Source organism: Sciurus vulgaris, assembly GCF_902686455.1.
Source record: "Sciurus vulgaris genome assembly, chromosome: 2".
Lineage (NCBI taxonomy): Eukaryota > Metazoa > Chordata > Mammalia > Rodentia > Sciuridae > Sciurus > Sciurus vulgaris.
In genome coordinates this window covers 37,698,022-37,713,786 of record NC_136462.1, presented here as the reverse complement: position 1 = coordinate 37,713,786, position 15,765 = coordinate 37,698,022, and the positions used below count along the sequence as shown (strand labels likewise).

The 15,765-nt window shown below is 34.0% G+C and overlaps 1 protein-coding gene across 2 annotated transcripts in view; it reads left to right on the top strand.

Moving 5' to 3' along the window:
- Positions 1 to 3,596, top strand: part of LOC306653966 (alpha-(1,6)-fucosyltransferase-like) — a 267,342-nt gene extending 263,746 nt beyond the window's left edge. For both annotated transcript variants that reach the window (XM_079127144.1, XM_079127145.1), the window contains one exon: positions 3,327 to 3,596. In XM_079127144.1, coding sequence (XP_078983270.1) covers positions 3,327 to 3,581 — 255 coding nt within the window. In that variant the 3' untranslated portion in view covers positions 3,582 to 3,596. The remainder of the gene's footprint in view (positions 1 to 3,326) is intronic.
- Positions 3,597 to 15,765: the final 12,169 nt, after the last annotated feature.

The window sequence follows — 15,765 nt, the reverse complement described above, 5'->3', positions numbered from 1 at the left end:
ATTAAAATTGTCTGCTACTATAGTTATGTATATGGTTTCTTTTTCTATTGGATGTCACCTCCCAAGTTTATTGCATTTATTAAGTGCTTGGTCTTTCTTTAATAGACACAAGTTCACCTGAAATTGGTCAATGAATACACTCAAGGCAGGAAAGAGAAGTGAATAAGACTCTCTTTGATAAAATTGATGTGTATACTTTCAGTTGTACTCTGTCATCTTCCACTGCCAAATAAGAAGTACTTCCTAGTGAGTGTCCTTCAGCTGAAGTGTATATAATATCCCATATATGGGAGGTGTGGGAGTGGGGGCAATTAGAGGAAGGAATGCTATAAAAGGAGAAGAAAATGATTGATAAGAATCACAATATGAAACAACAACATGCCTCCAGTCTTGCATAAGTATTAAAGATTTATATAGGAGAGAGTATATTAAGTGCTCTAGAAGCAATTGCAAAACAGACCTTTTTAAAAATATTTTTTTAGTTGTCAATGGACCTTTATTTTATATGCAGTGCTGAGAATCAACTCAGTGCATCACACATGCTAGGCAAGCACTCTACCACTGAGCTACAACCCCAGCCTGCAAAACAGACTTTTTAATCAGAAGTAAATATCCTGTTAAAGTAGTAGCATGATTAAAGTGAAGCTTCTTTTAGTAATGAGACCCTTTTATATATACTTGTTCATGGATAAGATACACCTTCAAGTCTTTGCAGCCATCAGCCTGATAGTATAAAACGAGGATCATTAGTAATTGACAAAGGCTATTTGGCAAAAAATATTTGAAGATCACAGAGCTGTGCATCTGTTTCTCTATTATAGACTTCCAAAAATCTCCTTTTATTTGTTGTTACTCTAACAATGGTGAATATCAGAGACTCAGTTAAGATTAGGGATTTCCTGTGAAGTTCCTTTCTATCATCATAAATCCCTGTACATCTCAGTTGTCACTGACTTTAAAACAAAAGGGGAAAAAAATCCTCTCCCTTTACCTTAAAATTACTAACTCATTTTCTTCTAGATTTTTATACTGATGAGCCTAACCTTATGTGAAACACAAATACTTTTTCTCACTGTCCTTGTGTTTCTGTGGATCTTTTATCAGCAACATCCTTTGAATTTTCCATACATTTAAGTATTAAGTATTGGCAAAAACTAAATACTTGGGCTGTGACTCTGAGCTTTTTCAGTATTTTATTTACTGTTACCATTCTAATCATTCAGTTTCCCTTCTCTACCTTGGAGTCTTCCATTGATTACCTTTCATGTATAGAATTCTCATTTCAGAATCAAGCATAATGGGTGTTATCTCATTTCTTTATGTTACATAGCTATAAACTAAGAAAAAATAATTTATATATTCTTTATTCAGCTTGATATGAGACACACTAATCCTTAAGCCTCTTTCATAAATTGCCTGTTCCTTTCTCTTCTGTCTCAACTTTTGTGCTTAAAATCGTGGATTCCAATTAAATTGTTCTCTTAAATCAGGCAGTAGATGTGCTTTTCTTACATGCAGATGAGACCCTTCTTTTAAGTAAAAGATCTGTAGTTTCCAAACTAAAGATCAGTGTTTCAATAATTATGTCCCTTTACTTTTTTCCTTAATAAACAAATATGAAGACTAATATATAATAATAGACCAAGCTGTAATAATAAGGGAACCTGAATGTGAAGTATATGGGAGCACTTTGTACTATCTTTGTAATAATTCAGTGCATCTAAAAAGTGCTCTAAAAGAAAAAAGTTATTGAAAAACATATGAACCAAGATTCAAATAAAGTTTTCATTCAAATAAATTTTAGAGATCTTCAAGTACTGTATTTCTCACAAATCATGAAAAAAATCTGACAAACATCAACGTTAATCTACTTTTGTGACAAACTGAGCCAACAATAAAGCCTTGGGGTAATTTGAGAGTGGCACATACTCCCAGGATTCCTTATATGATACTGTACAGAAAGTAAATAATGTGGGTCTCCCATTCCCACATGACATCACACTTTTCTGTTCTTCTCCAATCTTCTGCGGCTATACCAACAAGACTGGGGTTACCACCTTAGGATTCTGCTATGAGTTCATAGTCTCATGAAAAGAATAGACAACTACTGTTTGATTGTGAAAACATTATTAACCAAATCAGTTTATCAGGGCTGTCTTGGATTCTGAAGGTTCTTGATGGTGTAGGTTCTGCTTTGATCCAAAAAAAAAAAAAAAAAAAAAAAAAAAGCAGCTGTGATGCATTTGACTGTGAAAGGTACCTTTTCTGAAAGTGACTTCATTGCATTTTCCTTCAGAATCATTTTTATAGCCTTACCATGTTAGCTTTTGTAAGCAAGTCTCTACTTGACAGAACAGATGATATCCCTGGAATGTAGTTGTAGATATGATGTTTCTTGACTGCTTTATTCAAGGCTCATGTAAATTGAGAACTGATTTTTCCTTGCCTCTTGAGATGTGGGGAAAAAGAGATTCTGTTCCTAGAAGCACTCATTCTCTTTTCCCTTGTGAAAAAAACAGCCTGGAAACCTTCTCAGACTAGAGTCCTTGTCAAAATAAATTGTTATTAGTAACAGGTCATACAAATTAGAGCAGAACTGAAACTTTAGAATGGAAAAAGAATTTTCACATTAGCTAACCATTTTATAGGAAAGCATAGAATTAGCAAAGTGGACCTCCCAACTGGCATAACACATTCTCAAAATAGCCAGTATAAAACATGTTTTAAATTCAGTTGTGAAATTACTAATGGCTACCATCAAGGTTAATTAAAAAAAAAAGTTCCGTGACTGATATTTTGTTAATAGTTGGATTCAGAGATCCCTTTACTCAGCGCCTTTTACTTCATAATGGAGCAGTAGATTTTGTTAAATCTCTGCAGATAGATGGAATTAATAGATAAATTATAGTTTTTCATTTAAGATAATTTGAGTTTTATCACAGAGGGTAAGTTCAGAATGTCAAAGTGCTATTGGAATAAATGAACTGTTTTCACTTCTTTCATTAAGATCTCAGTGTTTACAACTGTGGGTTCAGAGTTACATGTTCTGAGAGACAGAAGTGAGTTTTAATCTAATCTGCTTAATTTCACTTTAGTGATATTTTCAAAGTATTGTTTTTTGTCACTGCCATCTCCCTGAATGCATGTATATTTTTTTATTGAATTCTTTTTATTGGATCCAATCCTTTAAGCTGGATTCTTTACCTGATAAGAAATACACTGTATCAGTCCTGGCTTATTATGATTTTTGGTACTTGTCACTTGCGAAGAGAAGTTGACCTCTCTCTACATCTTATCTTCATCTCCATTTCTTTTCTTTTTGATAGAATCCCAAGGACTGTAGCAAAGCCAAGAAACTGGTGTGTAACATTAACAAAGGCTGTGGCTATGGCTGTCAACTCCATCATGTGGTCTATTGCTTCATGATTGCATATGGCACCCAACGGACACTCATCTTGGAATCTCAGAATTGGCGCTATGCTACTGGTGGATGGGAGACTGTGTTTAGACCTGTAAGTGAGACATGCACAGACAGATCTGGTGTCTCCACTGGACACTGGTCAGGTAAGGAGCTTGTGTAGCACATCAGGCCTCTGACATGATCAAATTATCAGATTTCTAAGTATAATTTTATGGATCATAGTCATCTTTTACTCTAGATCCATGGGTGCTCACATTATCCAAATAAAATCTAGAAGAACAGTATCTTATTTGGAAAGTATTTTATGTTCTGTTTCATTTCTGATATTCATTTCAGTCTAGATTTAGTAAAATCACTGAGTTTTTTTCCTAGGAATGTAATTTAATATTTTAATGATGTCGATGATACAGCCCTCACTTTTTAGGGTACTTTCACCCTAAAAATGAGTATTGAACTCATTTGATCTTTATAATTATTTTACAAAATAGACCCTGATTCTCAGATGTTAGCATGCCTGTAAGACTTGTTAAAACATCAGTTTCTGATTCATAAAGTCTGGAGTGGGACCTGGGTATTTGCATTTCTACAAAATTTCCCAATCTTTGGACCACAGTCTTAGAACCATTGAGGTAGACTATGCAGGTAACTTATCTTCATTTTATAGTTGAGAACAATGAAACGTAATTTGTTCATGTGATTTTTAATTTTCTTTAGGAAACATTTGATGAAGAATAATGTGAATTAAAGTACTATGCCAGACATTCTAAAGAGTTAAAAACAAAATGTCATTTAAAAATTTCTCTTGTTTTTAAGGAAATGGTATTAGGGGGACTGGACTATAGATATAGTTTCTTACTTCTAGTGTAAGACTCTTTTTCTATAATCTTGATCTAAGGTCAGGCTACCTTTATTTTAAAATCCTGCTGCTAACGTTGTGTAATCTTGAGCAAGTTACTTAACCCAGGCCTTGGTTTCCTTATGAGTAAAATGAGAAGTAATATTTTACCTCATTGAACTGTTTGTAGCATTAAATGAAATAATATATGTAAAACACTTACCACAGTACCTGATACAAGAGTTTTAGTAACTGTTAGATACTATTAATAGCCTTTATTCACTGAGTAAATGTATAATGAGTGCCTACAAGGTAGCAGATGCCGAACTAAGTGATAAATGCTAAGCAAGGAAATACACTGTTTCTGCACTTACTTCTTGTGGGAAGTCATATATTTTTCAAAAAGTTGGAGGCATTTCAGTTAATATCATTTATCATTGGGCTAAGCTCCTTTTTTCATAAGTTACAACTCTAGATATGTCATTGGCAGTGAGTAGCTTTGGTAGTTCCTGTGGAATTTATGTGTGCCTATGCGTGCATGTGTGTGTGTGTTTGCCTTCTTTGGAAAAAAAAATAGTTAAGACCTGACTTTCACAGAAGTGTCATGAAAATTAATTAGATAATTTCTTTAAAATACTTGGGATTGCTATAAAATGGTCCATATGGGTTGAAAGTATTATCTTGTAGTATAGTTTCTATCTGCCATAAGATGATTTAGAATCCTCATCCTATATATCAGCATATTTTTTTCTTTGTAATTCACTTCATTTTTACATTGAACCTCTTAATTTAGAACCTCCCTGAGCTTCAGTTTTGAGGTTATGTCTTCTACTGACCTGACCTTAGTTTATAAAGGTATAAAGAGTAGGAAGATATTAAATTGGTCCACCAGGAAAAGCAGCCAAATCTGCCATTCTCACTGTAACTATTTTCATTTCTTGGACAGTTTAAACATTTTTGATTGTGGAAATTTATAGCCAGAGTAGGGTAGGGTCCTATATTTCACTGGGTCTAGGGAGAGGCATCTTTTTGAGTGGTAATCAGTTAATAGAAATGTTAAAAAGAAAACACACACACACACACACACACACACTACAATAACAACAAAAAACTGACCTCACGGGATTTATCAGGTTTAATATATAATTTGGCCCCGCCTGTATGCTACAAGTGGTTGTTTTGTTTTTTTGATTTTTAAGGCTGTCTTGTACATTTGATAGTCTTTAGTGGAAACCATAGGATATGAAGATTTAAAATGGCTTCAACTTCAAACATTCAGAATTTCTTAATGTTACAAGTAAACAGGATATAGAAACCATCCTTCCTTCATGTAATTCAAGGAATAGTTCAGGAAAATGATTTATCCAGGGTCATAGAGCTTACACATGCTAGAACTCTGGTTAGCATATTCAGTTGTACTCTAGTCTGAGTCCCTCCCAGGAAACTTGTGCCTCATACCTTGCCTAGCCAGAATAATAATTAGAGTTATAGAAATTGCCTGGAATGTGTAGATGCTAAATGAAATAATTTTAATATCTCTATCCCTATTCTTCTATGCTGTAACTTATTTCAAACCTTCCCTACAACTTCCTGTATTAAACAGTTGTAAGTTGTATTTTCTTCTTAGTCATGGTGTAGTTCCTGATTAAAGTCATTTTATCATGATAGCATAGACTTACAATTTTAATTAAATAGATGTTTTCTTTGTCAGCATAGGTATTCTGTAAAATCATATGTTTTTCTTCATGCTAATGAAGTGAACTGTGCCTTTAATTAAACTAGTGATTATTTTTAATATGCTTGCAGAACTCATCATAACTAAAATAGTTTAGATGCTAATCTTGTATCCAATAAAGAGATTTATGATTGAGTTAGAATTTTTTTTGTCATTTTGAAAGTATTGTCACCATCCTTTTCTGCTTATATATATTCTTTCTTTCAGTCTCTGTCTCTCTCTCTTTCCCTGTCAATTTATATAATCTTTTAAAGAATTAACATGTTTCCAAGAAGTAGAGGAAACATAAGCTCCTTGACAGTAATCCTTCAGTTAGCTGTAAATCAACTGTATCTCTTATTGTTCTGACTTGTTCAAAGAATCTTAGGATATTTCCTTTGGAACCACTGTTATGAAATTATTTTTATTTATGCACACTTAACATGATATGCCTGAGGTAGAATTTAGTGATTCCTCACATGCACAAGGCCCTGGGTTCAATCCCCAGTACCGAAAAAAAAAAAAAAAAAAAAAAAAAAAAAAAAATGTAGTGAGTCCTGTCCAAATATGTCACTAGTACAGGAATTTCTATGCATATCTAATTATTTTAGTAGCTATATCATACTTGTTTTTCTCCTGTATTATTTTATAGTTGTAAAACCATTGTAAAACCATACCCTATATAGTAATTTTTAAGTGAAGGAAAATATTTAAGATTATACTTCCAATTAAAAATAATCGATATCTTTCCATCACCTATAGATGTCAGATATATCCCTAATAATGAAATGATAAAATGATTGGTTTATTTTTCTATATCACAAGATGCATTCTAAACCTGAACTAATTACATTTTGAAGGTCCCTGATTCTTCCACATAGATTCCTTATGATAATTCAGAATGGTAATCTTGCCTCTGTACTTAATGGCTTGAAGTGTTCTTCAAAAATTATTGATTTATTTTTAAAATATATTAACTGTTTTAGGCTATGTGCGACTACCAGCAGTCAAAATGCTTTTTTCCAGTTGGTATAAATGCCCTTGATAGATATGATTTAATGTTAAAGAACCCCAAACATTTAAACTCAATTCTCTACTACTTTTTTAACCTTATAAAAACTAACAAGCTATTCTGTTTAACAAGTAAACTACACTGGCAAATTTGTCTTTTTTTTATTTTATCTTTCTCTCATTGTCTCAGTAAATATGTAATTAGTTTAACTTAATTATTTAATAAATATAATTGAAAACTAACTTTGTAAATGAAAATGATCACTAGTAAAAAAATACTTTGATGCCTTAGAGGTGCCTGGTTTAAGTATATGTTTAATATACATGTTAAATAATCTTCTAAACATATTAAGTCTAGTCATTTTCTGTATTTACTCATCTAAACTAGATGGTTACTTTCTTTTCATGCATCATTTCAAAAAGGTTTTGGTAAAAGAGTTCTGTGTGACCTCCTTAAGATTTTTATACAGGCAATTACAAAATAAAAATAATTGAATAAAAGCACTTGATACATGCTAGACACCCTGCTGGACTACATGAAGAAGACACACACATTCCCTCTCTTGTCAGGGGAGGTCTAGGGGCAATGTCAGATGAATAAATGAACAATGAAAAAAATGCTATGATAATGTTAAAGTATGGAAATACACATCTAACACATATTCAGAGTTCTTTTTGAAGAAGCAATTTCTAAACTGAGACCTAATGTATAAGTAGTAGTCAGCCAGGTAGAAACATGGTATACCTCTCTACCGTAGGGAGATGGTGAGAATGATTAAGAGCCACTAAAGGCATTAAAATGACTTCCTCATAAAATTTGTTTTCATTACATATGTTTTATCCTCAAAATTCAAAGCACAAGCACAATACTGGAATATATTAGTAGATTTTAACCTGTAACAACAGAAGAGTTGGGCTGGGGTTGTGGCTCAGTGGTAGAGTGCTCACCTAGCATGTGTGAGGTCCTGGGTTTGATCCTCAGCACCACATAAAAATAAAATAAAAGTAGAGTGTCCACCTACAGCTAAAATAAATAAATAAATAAATAGGAGAGTTATCCTTTTATTCCAAGATGAAATAAAAAAGTGTTCATAAGAATTTCATGTAGTTTTTCCTTTTAAAAATTATAATGTTAAATGGAAAAATTGAAAGATCCCAGAGAAGAAAAAAACAACTTCTGAGAATAACTTCTAGACACTGAACTATCTGTGTGCTGAATAAGCTCACCATTGAATCATAATAAAATTCTGGAGCCATCATAGTCTCTCAAGAGCAACCTTAAGCCTCCAGTAGTTCTTTTGTGTGTTTTCAAACATGACACACCAGAGAGAGAATATATGCTTCTACCTATAATGGTGACTTTCTGTAATTAGTGATTTTAAAACTAGCTTTGTTGTGGGAAAGAAGTATCAGTGACGATATAAGGGTTGTAGATTCTAAGAAGATTCTTTGTCCTATGTTACTCTGAGAATTACTGACTTAGACCAGTATCACTGGAAGTGTATAAGAACTTTTGATTTAACCTCTATAAAATTTTTTAGGTGTGTTGCAGTATTTATGGTTAATAAAAAGAAATATTTTTGTTTTAGGAGTTTAAAATACTGACTGTATGTCTCAGAAGAATTCAAAGCTGCTTTGTAACATCATCTTTATCTTCAGTTCCCACTTAAGGATATAGAAAGAAATCTATGAAAACCCACTTATAATTGGAAAATGTGGATATAGGGAGTGGAAGCTACCCACCTTACAGCCTTGTTCCTAATTAGCCTACATTCTTGCACATAATTGTTGCAACCAGCATGGCCGTTATTCACCCAGAGAGGGGTGATAGGGGATGAAGAAAAGGCACACATAGAGAAAAAGCTAGGTGGGCAGCCAAACCCTGTTGGAGTTTGACTGACCCAGAGTTAACTCAGCACATTTATTATATAGGTTTTGTCATCAGAAAGTTATTTGTGAGAAAGTTTTGGCAAAGTAGGCAGTCTAAGCATGCAGCAAAACTTGTGAGATATGGAGGTCATCTTATGCCCAGAATTCTCTACCCCTATGAGTTGGTGCCTCAGTCCAGGGTTCCAGCTGATAGAGATGCATGCCCTTGCATGTGGCCTCCTCAGGCCTGTGAGCCGCATAGCACCTGGCCATCTTGACCTGCACCTTTGCACAGGAAGTTCCCAGCACAAACACAGCCGTGAGGGAATCAAGGACCAAGAATCATGGACCAGCTCACCACACATAATCATAGACATTTGTTTCTGTGTTTATGCTACAAACTGCTTCTCAAACTGAATAATGAGTCAACCTGAGGAAAGTGAATCCATGTTTGCAAGATGCAAAGATAAACGTGGTATATTTTCCTGGACTATCAGTTTTACTTACTGGTAGGCAGGGTAAATTAAGTTCAAATAATGAATGGCATATGTGATTGTTTAAAATGAAAATCTGATAAACCATCAAATTTAACTAGGTAGGACAGGTTTCTTTTACTGTCCTCTGTTATTTGGGGAATATTGTGATAGAAACTGAGAAACACCATTCTACACCAGAGTTTTTAGCTGTTTATTTTATCTTTATATGTAGCATGGGGTTATTTATGCAGTGTCAAACACTTGACCAGAAACACATTAAATGCAGTAAAAGAAACTAAACTTACCTCTCCTGCATTCTCTTCCTTTCATATCTCAAAATATTGCCCTTCAAGCTATATGAGACACTTTTGTTAATTTATAGATTTGGGGTTTCTTTAAATTATTTTACTAATAATGAATCTTTTAGCAATATGTTCTTCTTTTAAGACAAGGGGTTCTGGCAGAATGAGTTCAAAGATAAAAAGAGGTATGATTTAGGAAGAAGCAATACATATTTAGCATTAAAGTCACTATGGGGGTGGATATAGTTTCATTCAAAAAGTTTTTAAATTTTAATCCCATAAATTCTATTTGAATCTATTCAAGGTTGCTAGAGCTAGAAATAGAATCCAGGTATTCTTATTCTTGTAAGATGTCTGGGCCCATAGTCTTGATAACTATTTCAGAAGTTATGAGTGTTTCAGTAAAGACTGATAATGCTTTTTGTGTTATTGGTCTGTTCCTTAAAGACTTGATATAATTAAATTATTAAAAATCAAGTCACATTTTAAACTTTCTAATGGAGCTATGTAAATATATTGAATGTTGAAAAGGATTAGATTTGTCTTCCACCTCTTTCAAGAGGTGTTCCTTTTGATTCAATTAAAGTTTAATCTACTAATAAAGTCACCTTTAAAGTAAATGCAGGTTGTATTCTTTTGAAGAAAGAATTGCATGCCTGGGAATGTAGCTCAGTGGTAGAACATTGTCTAGCCCACCTAGAGGCCCTGGTTCCCTCTTGAGCACCACAAAATAGGGAAAAGAGGGAGGGCAGGAGGAGAAAAATTGCAGCTAGTAAATACTGTAAATCAAATTGATTTTTCCAAAAGATGGTATATTAGGATTATTGTAATTCCTGTTCACATTTCTTTGGGGGAAGTACCAGGGATTGAACCCAGGGGCACTTAACCACTGAGGCCACATACCCAGCCCTTTTTTATATTTTATTTAGAGACAAGGCCTTGCTAAGTTGCTGAAGCTGGCTTTGAACTTGCAAACCTCCTGCCTCAGCTTCCTGAGCTGCTGGGATTACAGGTGTGTGCCACCACGCCCAGCTTTGATACACAACTTTTTAAAAAAATACAGTTGCCAAAAGGTACTATATAAATATAGTGAACACACTCATATTTATGCTTTTTAATTATATTTCAAGAAAAAATGAAAAACTACCATAAACAAGGGAATGCCCTATTCATTTAATTAGAAAAATGAGTGTTTCTAGATGTTGTGGGGGTTAGAAAGATAAATAAGACTCGTCCCTGCCCTTCCAGAACTTGCCATTGAGTATCTTAAGACCCACACATCTAAATATTTTTAAAAGATAGGACATGTTAAGTGCCATAAAAGAGATATAAAGACCTATGAGTCATCGGAGTATTGAGAAACTTTCTGGCTGAAGAAATTAGAGACTACTGGAAGGATAGGCTAAACTTTTATTTAGAAAGGTATTATCTACAAGGACAGATCAGTGCAATTGATTTAGACTTTGGGTAGTGTCTCTTAACCTCCCTGTTCTATGTACCTTACCAGGTTCTTAGGAGGATTCAGAGTGATAATCTATTTGACAGTGCTTTATATATTCTAAATCACCCATATGTTATAATTACCACTTTACTTTTATGAGAACAAAGCAAAATAATAGTAATTGCATAATTGGTTCATGGGATTTTAGTGGGGCTTCTTTGAGAAAGGTTAGCAACCACCATTAATGAAACTCAAAACTATTAGATGGATTAAAAAAAAACTCATTCAAGAGGACATGGACCTCTTGAATAAATACAATTTTCTCATACTAGACAAAGGTGCCAAAAATATGCAATGGAGAAAAGATAGCCTCTTCAACAAATGGTGTTGGGAAAACTGGAAAACCATATGCAATAGATGAAATTAAACCCCTATCTCTCACCCCTGCACAAAACTCAACTCAAAATGGATCAAGGACCTCAGAATCAGACCAGAGACCCTGCATGTTATAGAAGAAAAGTAGGTCCAAACCTTCAACTTGTTGGCCTTAGGATCAGACTCCCTTAACAGGACTCCCATAGCACAAGAAATAAAAGCAAGAATCAACAACTGGGATAGATTCAAACTAAAAGCTTTCTCTCAGCAAAGGAAACTATCAGTAATGTGAAGAGAGAGCCTACAGAGTGGGAGAATATCTTTGCCAATCATACTTCAGATAGAGCACTAATTCCAGAATCTATAAAGAACTCAAAAAACTCTACACCAAGAATACAAATAATCCAGTCGACAAATGGGCTACGGAAATGAACAGAACACTTCACAGAAGAAGATGTACAAGCAATCAACAGATATATGAAAAAATGTTCAACATCTCTAGTAATAAGAGAAATGCAAATCAAAACTATCCTAAGGTTTCATCTCACCCCAATTAGAATGGCGATTATCAAGAACACAAGCAACAATAGGTGTTGGCGAGGATGTGGGGGAAAAGGTACACTCATACATTGCTGGTGGGTTGCAAATTAGTGCGCCACTCTGGAAAGCAGTATGGAGATTCCTCAGAAAGCTTGGAATGGAACCACCATTTGACCCAGCTATCCCACTCCTTGGCCTATACCCAAAGGACTTAAAATCAGCATACTGCAGAGATACAGCCACATCAATGTTCATTGCTGCTCCATTCATTGTAGCCAGATTGTGGAACCAACCTAAATGCCCTTCAGTTGATGAATGGATAAAGAAACTGTGGGCATATATATATATATATATATATATATATATATATATATATATATATATATAATTATAATAATGGATATTATTCTGCCATGAAGAATGATAAAATTATGGCATTTGCAGGCAAATGATGAAATTGAAGGTTATCATGCTAAGTGAGATAAGCCAATCTCAAAAAACTAAAGGATGAATGATCTTGCTGATAAGCAGATGAGGACATATAAGGCGGGGTATGAGGGGTTCGCTTTAGGGTTAGGGTTAGGTTTAGGGTTAGGGGATAAGGAGGGTGGTAAGAATGGAGAAAGGAAGGACTGTATAGAGGGAAAAGAGGGGTGGGAGGGGGTGGGGGGGAAGGGAAAAAATAACAATGACTCAACAATATTGCCCTATGTAAATTTAAGATTTTAATTAAAATAAATAAATTTCAAAAAATTTCATGTTTGGAGAGGAAAAAAAAACTCATTCAGAATAGAAAGAAAAGAGGAAAATTATGACAGAGGAGCAAAGTGAAGATGAAGGTGATTGCCTCTTTATTCATCCTCCAAGGGAGAGCCAGCTGTGGCTCTCCAAACTTCTTCATTCCTACGAATCCATATCCTTTGGAAATGTCTTTCCATTAATGCCTAGATTGAATTAGAATATGATATTTACATTTAATAGTGACATAATGCCCCTATTTCAGAGGAAAGGTTACAATTTTGTGGCATGTCATGAATGACCATTTTACAGGTATCTGTTTTATTACAAATGTGTTAATAATGGGAAATTTGGTTCATTCAGCTTTTGTTTTTATTATATATTGTGTCATGGTGTATATATTGCCTCATGAGGGACATTTAGATTATCTCCAATTTTGGCTATCATGAACAGTGATTATAATAACCATCTTTGTACATGATGTCTCCTTGTACATGTACATTAGTTTTTCTAGGGATGTGCTTACCAAACTTTTCTCATATCATACCATATAAAAGATATTTTTACTGCCCATATTATCACCTTTGGTGGGGGTAGCATATAGTAGGCTACAGAGATCTCTATGACAGTACGTTATATATAAAATCTACCTCTAAAAACAGGGTGACAGACTGTGGTCCTCAGATCAATTTAGTCCCCTACTTGAATTTGTATTTTATCAGAGCACATCCATTCCCGTTGTTAACGTATTGTCTATGGTTGTTTTCACAGTACAGTGGCAGAGTTGAATAGTTGTTGACAGAGACCTTGTGGCTGCTGTGTTAGTCAGGGTTCTCCAAAGAAAAAGAATCAATAGGATCTTTGTGTCTGTGCGTTTTTTTATTTAGAAAGAGATTTATTACAGGTTTTTGGCTTAAGTAATTATGAAAGCTGAAAAGTCCCATGATCTGCCATCTGCAAGTTGGAGACCCAGGAGAGAGCTAGTGGTGTAGTTTGAAGGCCTGAGGGCCAGAGGCTGATGATGTAGCTTCCAGTGCAAATTGAAGGCCTGGAAACCAGGAAGCCCCAGTGGAATAAAACAGTGTTCTAAAGACTCTCTTACATTTCTTTCAAAAGTGTTACAGTTTTAGCTCTTATATTTAAAGTCTATGATTCCTCTAGTATTTTATGTATAGCATAAGGATTGGAAGTCGTTATTTTTTTATCCAGTTACTCCAGGCTTAGTTCTTGAAAACCTTCCTTTTCCCTAATGAATTGTTTTGGTACTTTTGTCACAAATCAGTCAACAATGTATGGATCTATTTTTGGTTTCTCCATTCTTTTCAACTTATTATGTTCTGTATATATTTCTCCTTATACCTCAGTTTTTTATTGTCTTCAAATATTTTATATCATGTTAATTATAAAGCTGTACATATGTCTGAAAAAGTGTTCCTGCTAAGTCAGAGTAAGTAGGCATTTCTTGACTTGTCTGTATATGCCTACTCCTTCTATGGGAAAATTATTTCACTATCCCTTTTGCTTTCAAAATCTGTCTCCTTTAATTCATCTTCCATACTACCATCAGAATGGTATTTCCAAATATGACTTTGTCTCTTAAAATCTTCATGACTGCTTAGGTCTCTAGAGACTAAGTGTCTAGAGACATTTACTTAAAATATAGGAATAAGCCCTCTCGTTCATATTGTCCACTTCTCAAAATGGGTCCTGTACTCCATATCTCACCAGCCCATCTACAAATGTATTCCTTAAAAGTTCTGTACACATTTACTGCTAATACCAGGAGCATGTAATATCTTCTTTCTAGAGTATCTTTCTCCACTTGATCTTACAAAATTCTGTTTACCTTTTAGTGTCTTTCCTTTGAGATATTTCCTTCCAACTGACCCCATATTTCACTTATATACTGTATTCAAATGGTCTGTTTATGTGTCTCTTTATTATGAGTTCTTGCAGAAACTCATCCTATTTATTTTTGTCTCCTTGTTGCCTAATCATACTGGCCAATAGCTTTCACTCAGTGTTCTTTTTATTAAATTGCCTATGATAAGCACAATGGTCCTTGAACATTTTTAATCTGTTCTTAAATGTATCAAATAAAGAAAATATAGGCTAATCTATGTGACTCACAGGTTTCTGGTGAGGAACAAATGAGGCACTATGTATAAATATTGAAAAATGTTTTTTAAATACGATGGCCTATTGTTGTTTATAATAAAATTCTACTAGATTTAATTTCCAAGTGTTCCTATTATGACAAGTTTATTATGATAAAATTTTACATTCACATATTTGTATTGATTAAAATAACCCTAATATTAGAAGATTTTTTTATTCCTAATGTTTCCAAGGAACTGCAAATAAGCAAGTCTAAACATACTCATTTAAAAGTACTTTATTACTAAATAAGACATTTTATTATATAACATTTCAGTCTCTGAATATCTTCAGTTTAATAAACACTAAATACTGCTCTGTTCAGGTAGTATAAAAATAATCATATTACATGTAGCAATAGCTACATTTAATGAACCTTACATTGTAACACTACTGAGAACTTTGCATATTTTATCTCATTTATTATTCACAACAAACTATATTATTCATATTTTATATAGGTAAGTAACTTGCCAGAGGTAGTACAGCTACCTCTGTAGACACAGACCAGTCTGACTTTCAAAGCCTGACCTTTAAACAGTGGTGTTCAGGGATTAGCAAATGATGGTGCCACAAAAGTCCCTGCATCCTAGTTTTATAACCTGCTGCTTTGTAAAGGGTTGTTTTATATCGGCTGTAGCAGAAACATGTATGCCTGCAAAACATAAAATATTTGTTATCTGGCCCTTTGCAGAAAAAAGGTTGCCTGCTTCAGTATAGATGATTCTTGTATAAGAAGTTCTTGTAGTCAGGAAGCTCCCCATCTAAATAGGAAAATAAACACAACATTTAAAAATCTTATGTCATGAGGCAAAATGTGATCAGTGTTACTATAAAGATGTAAACAAAACACCAAAGGATTGGGGAGGGATATAGTCATTGTAGC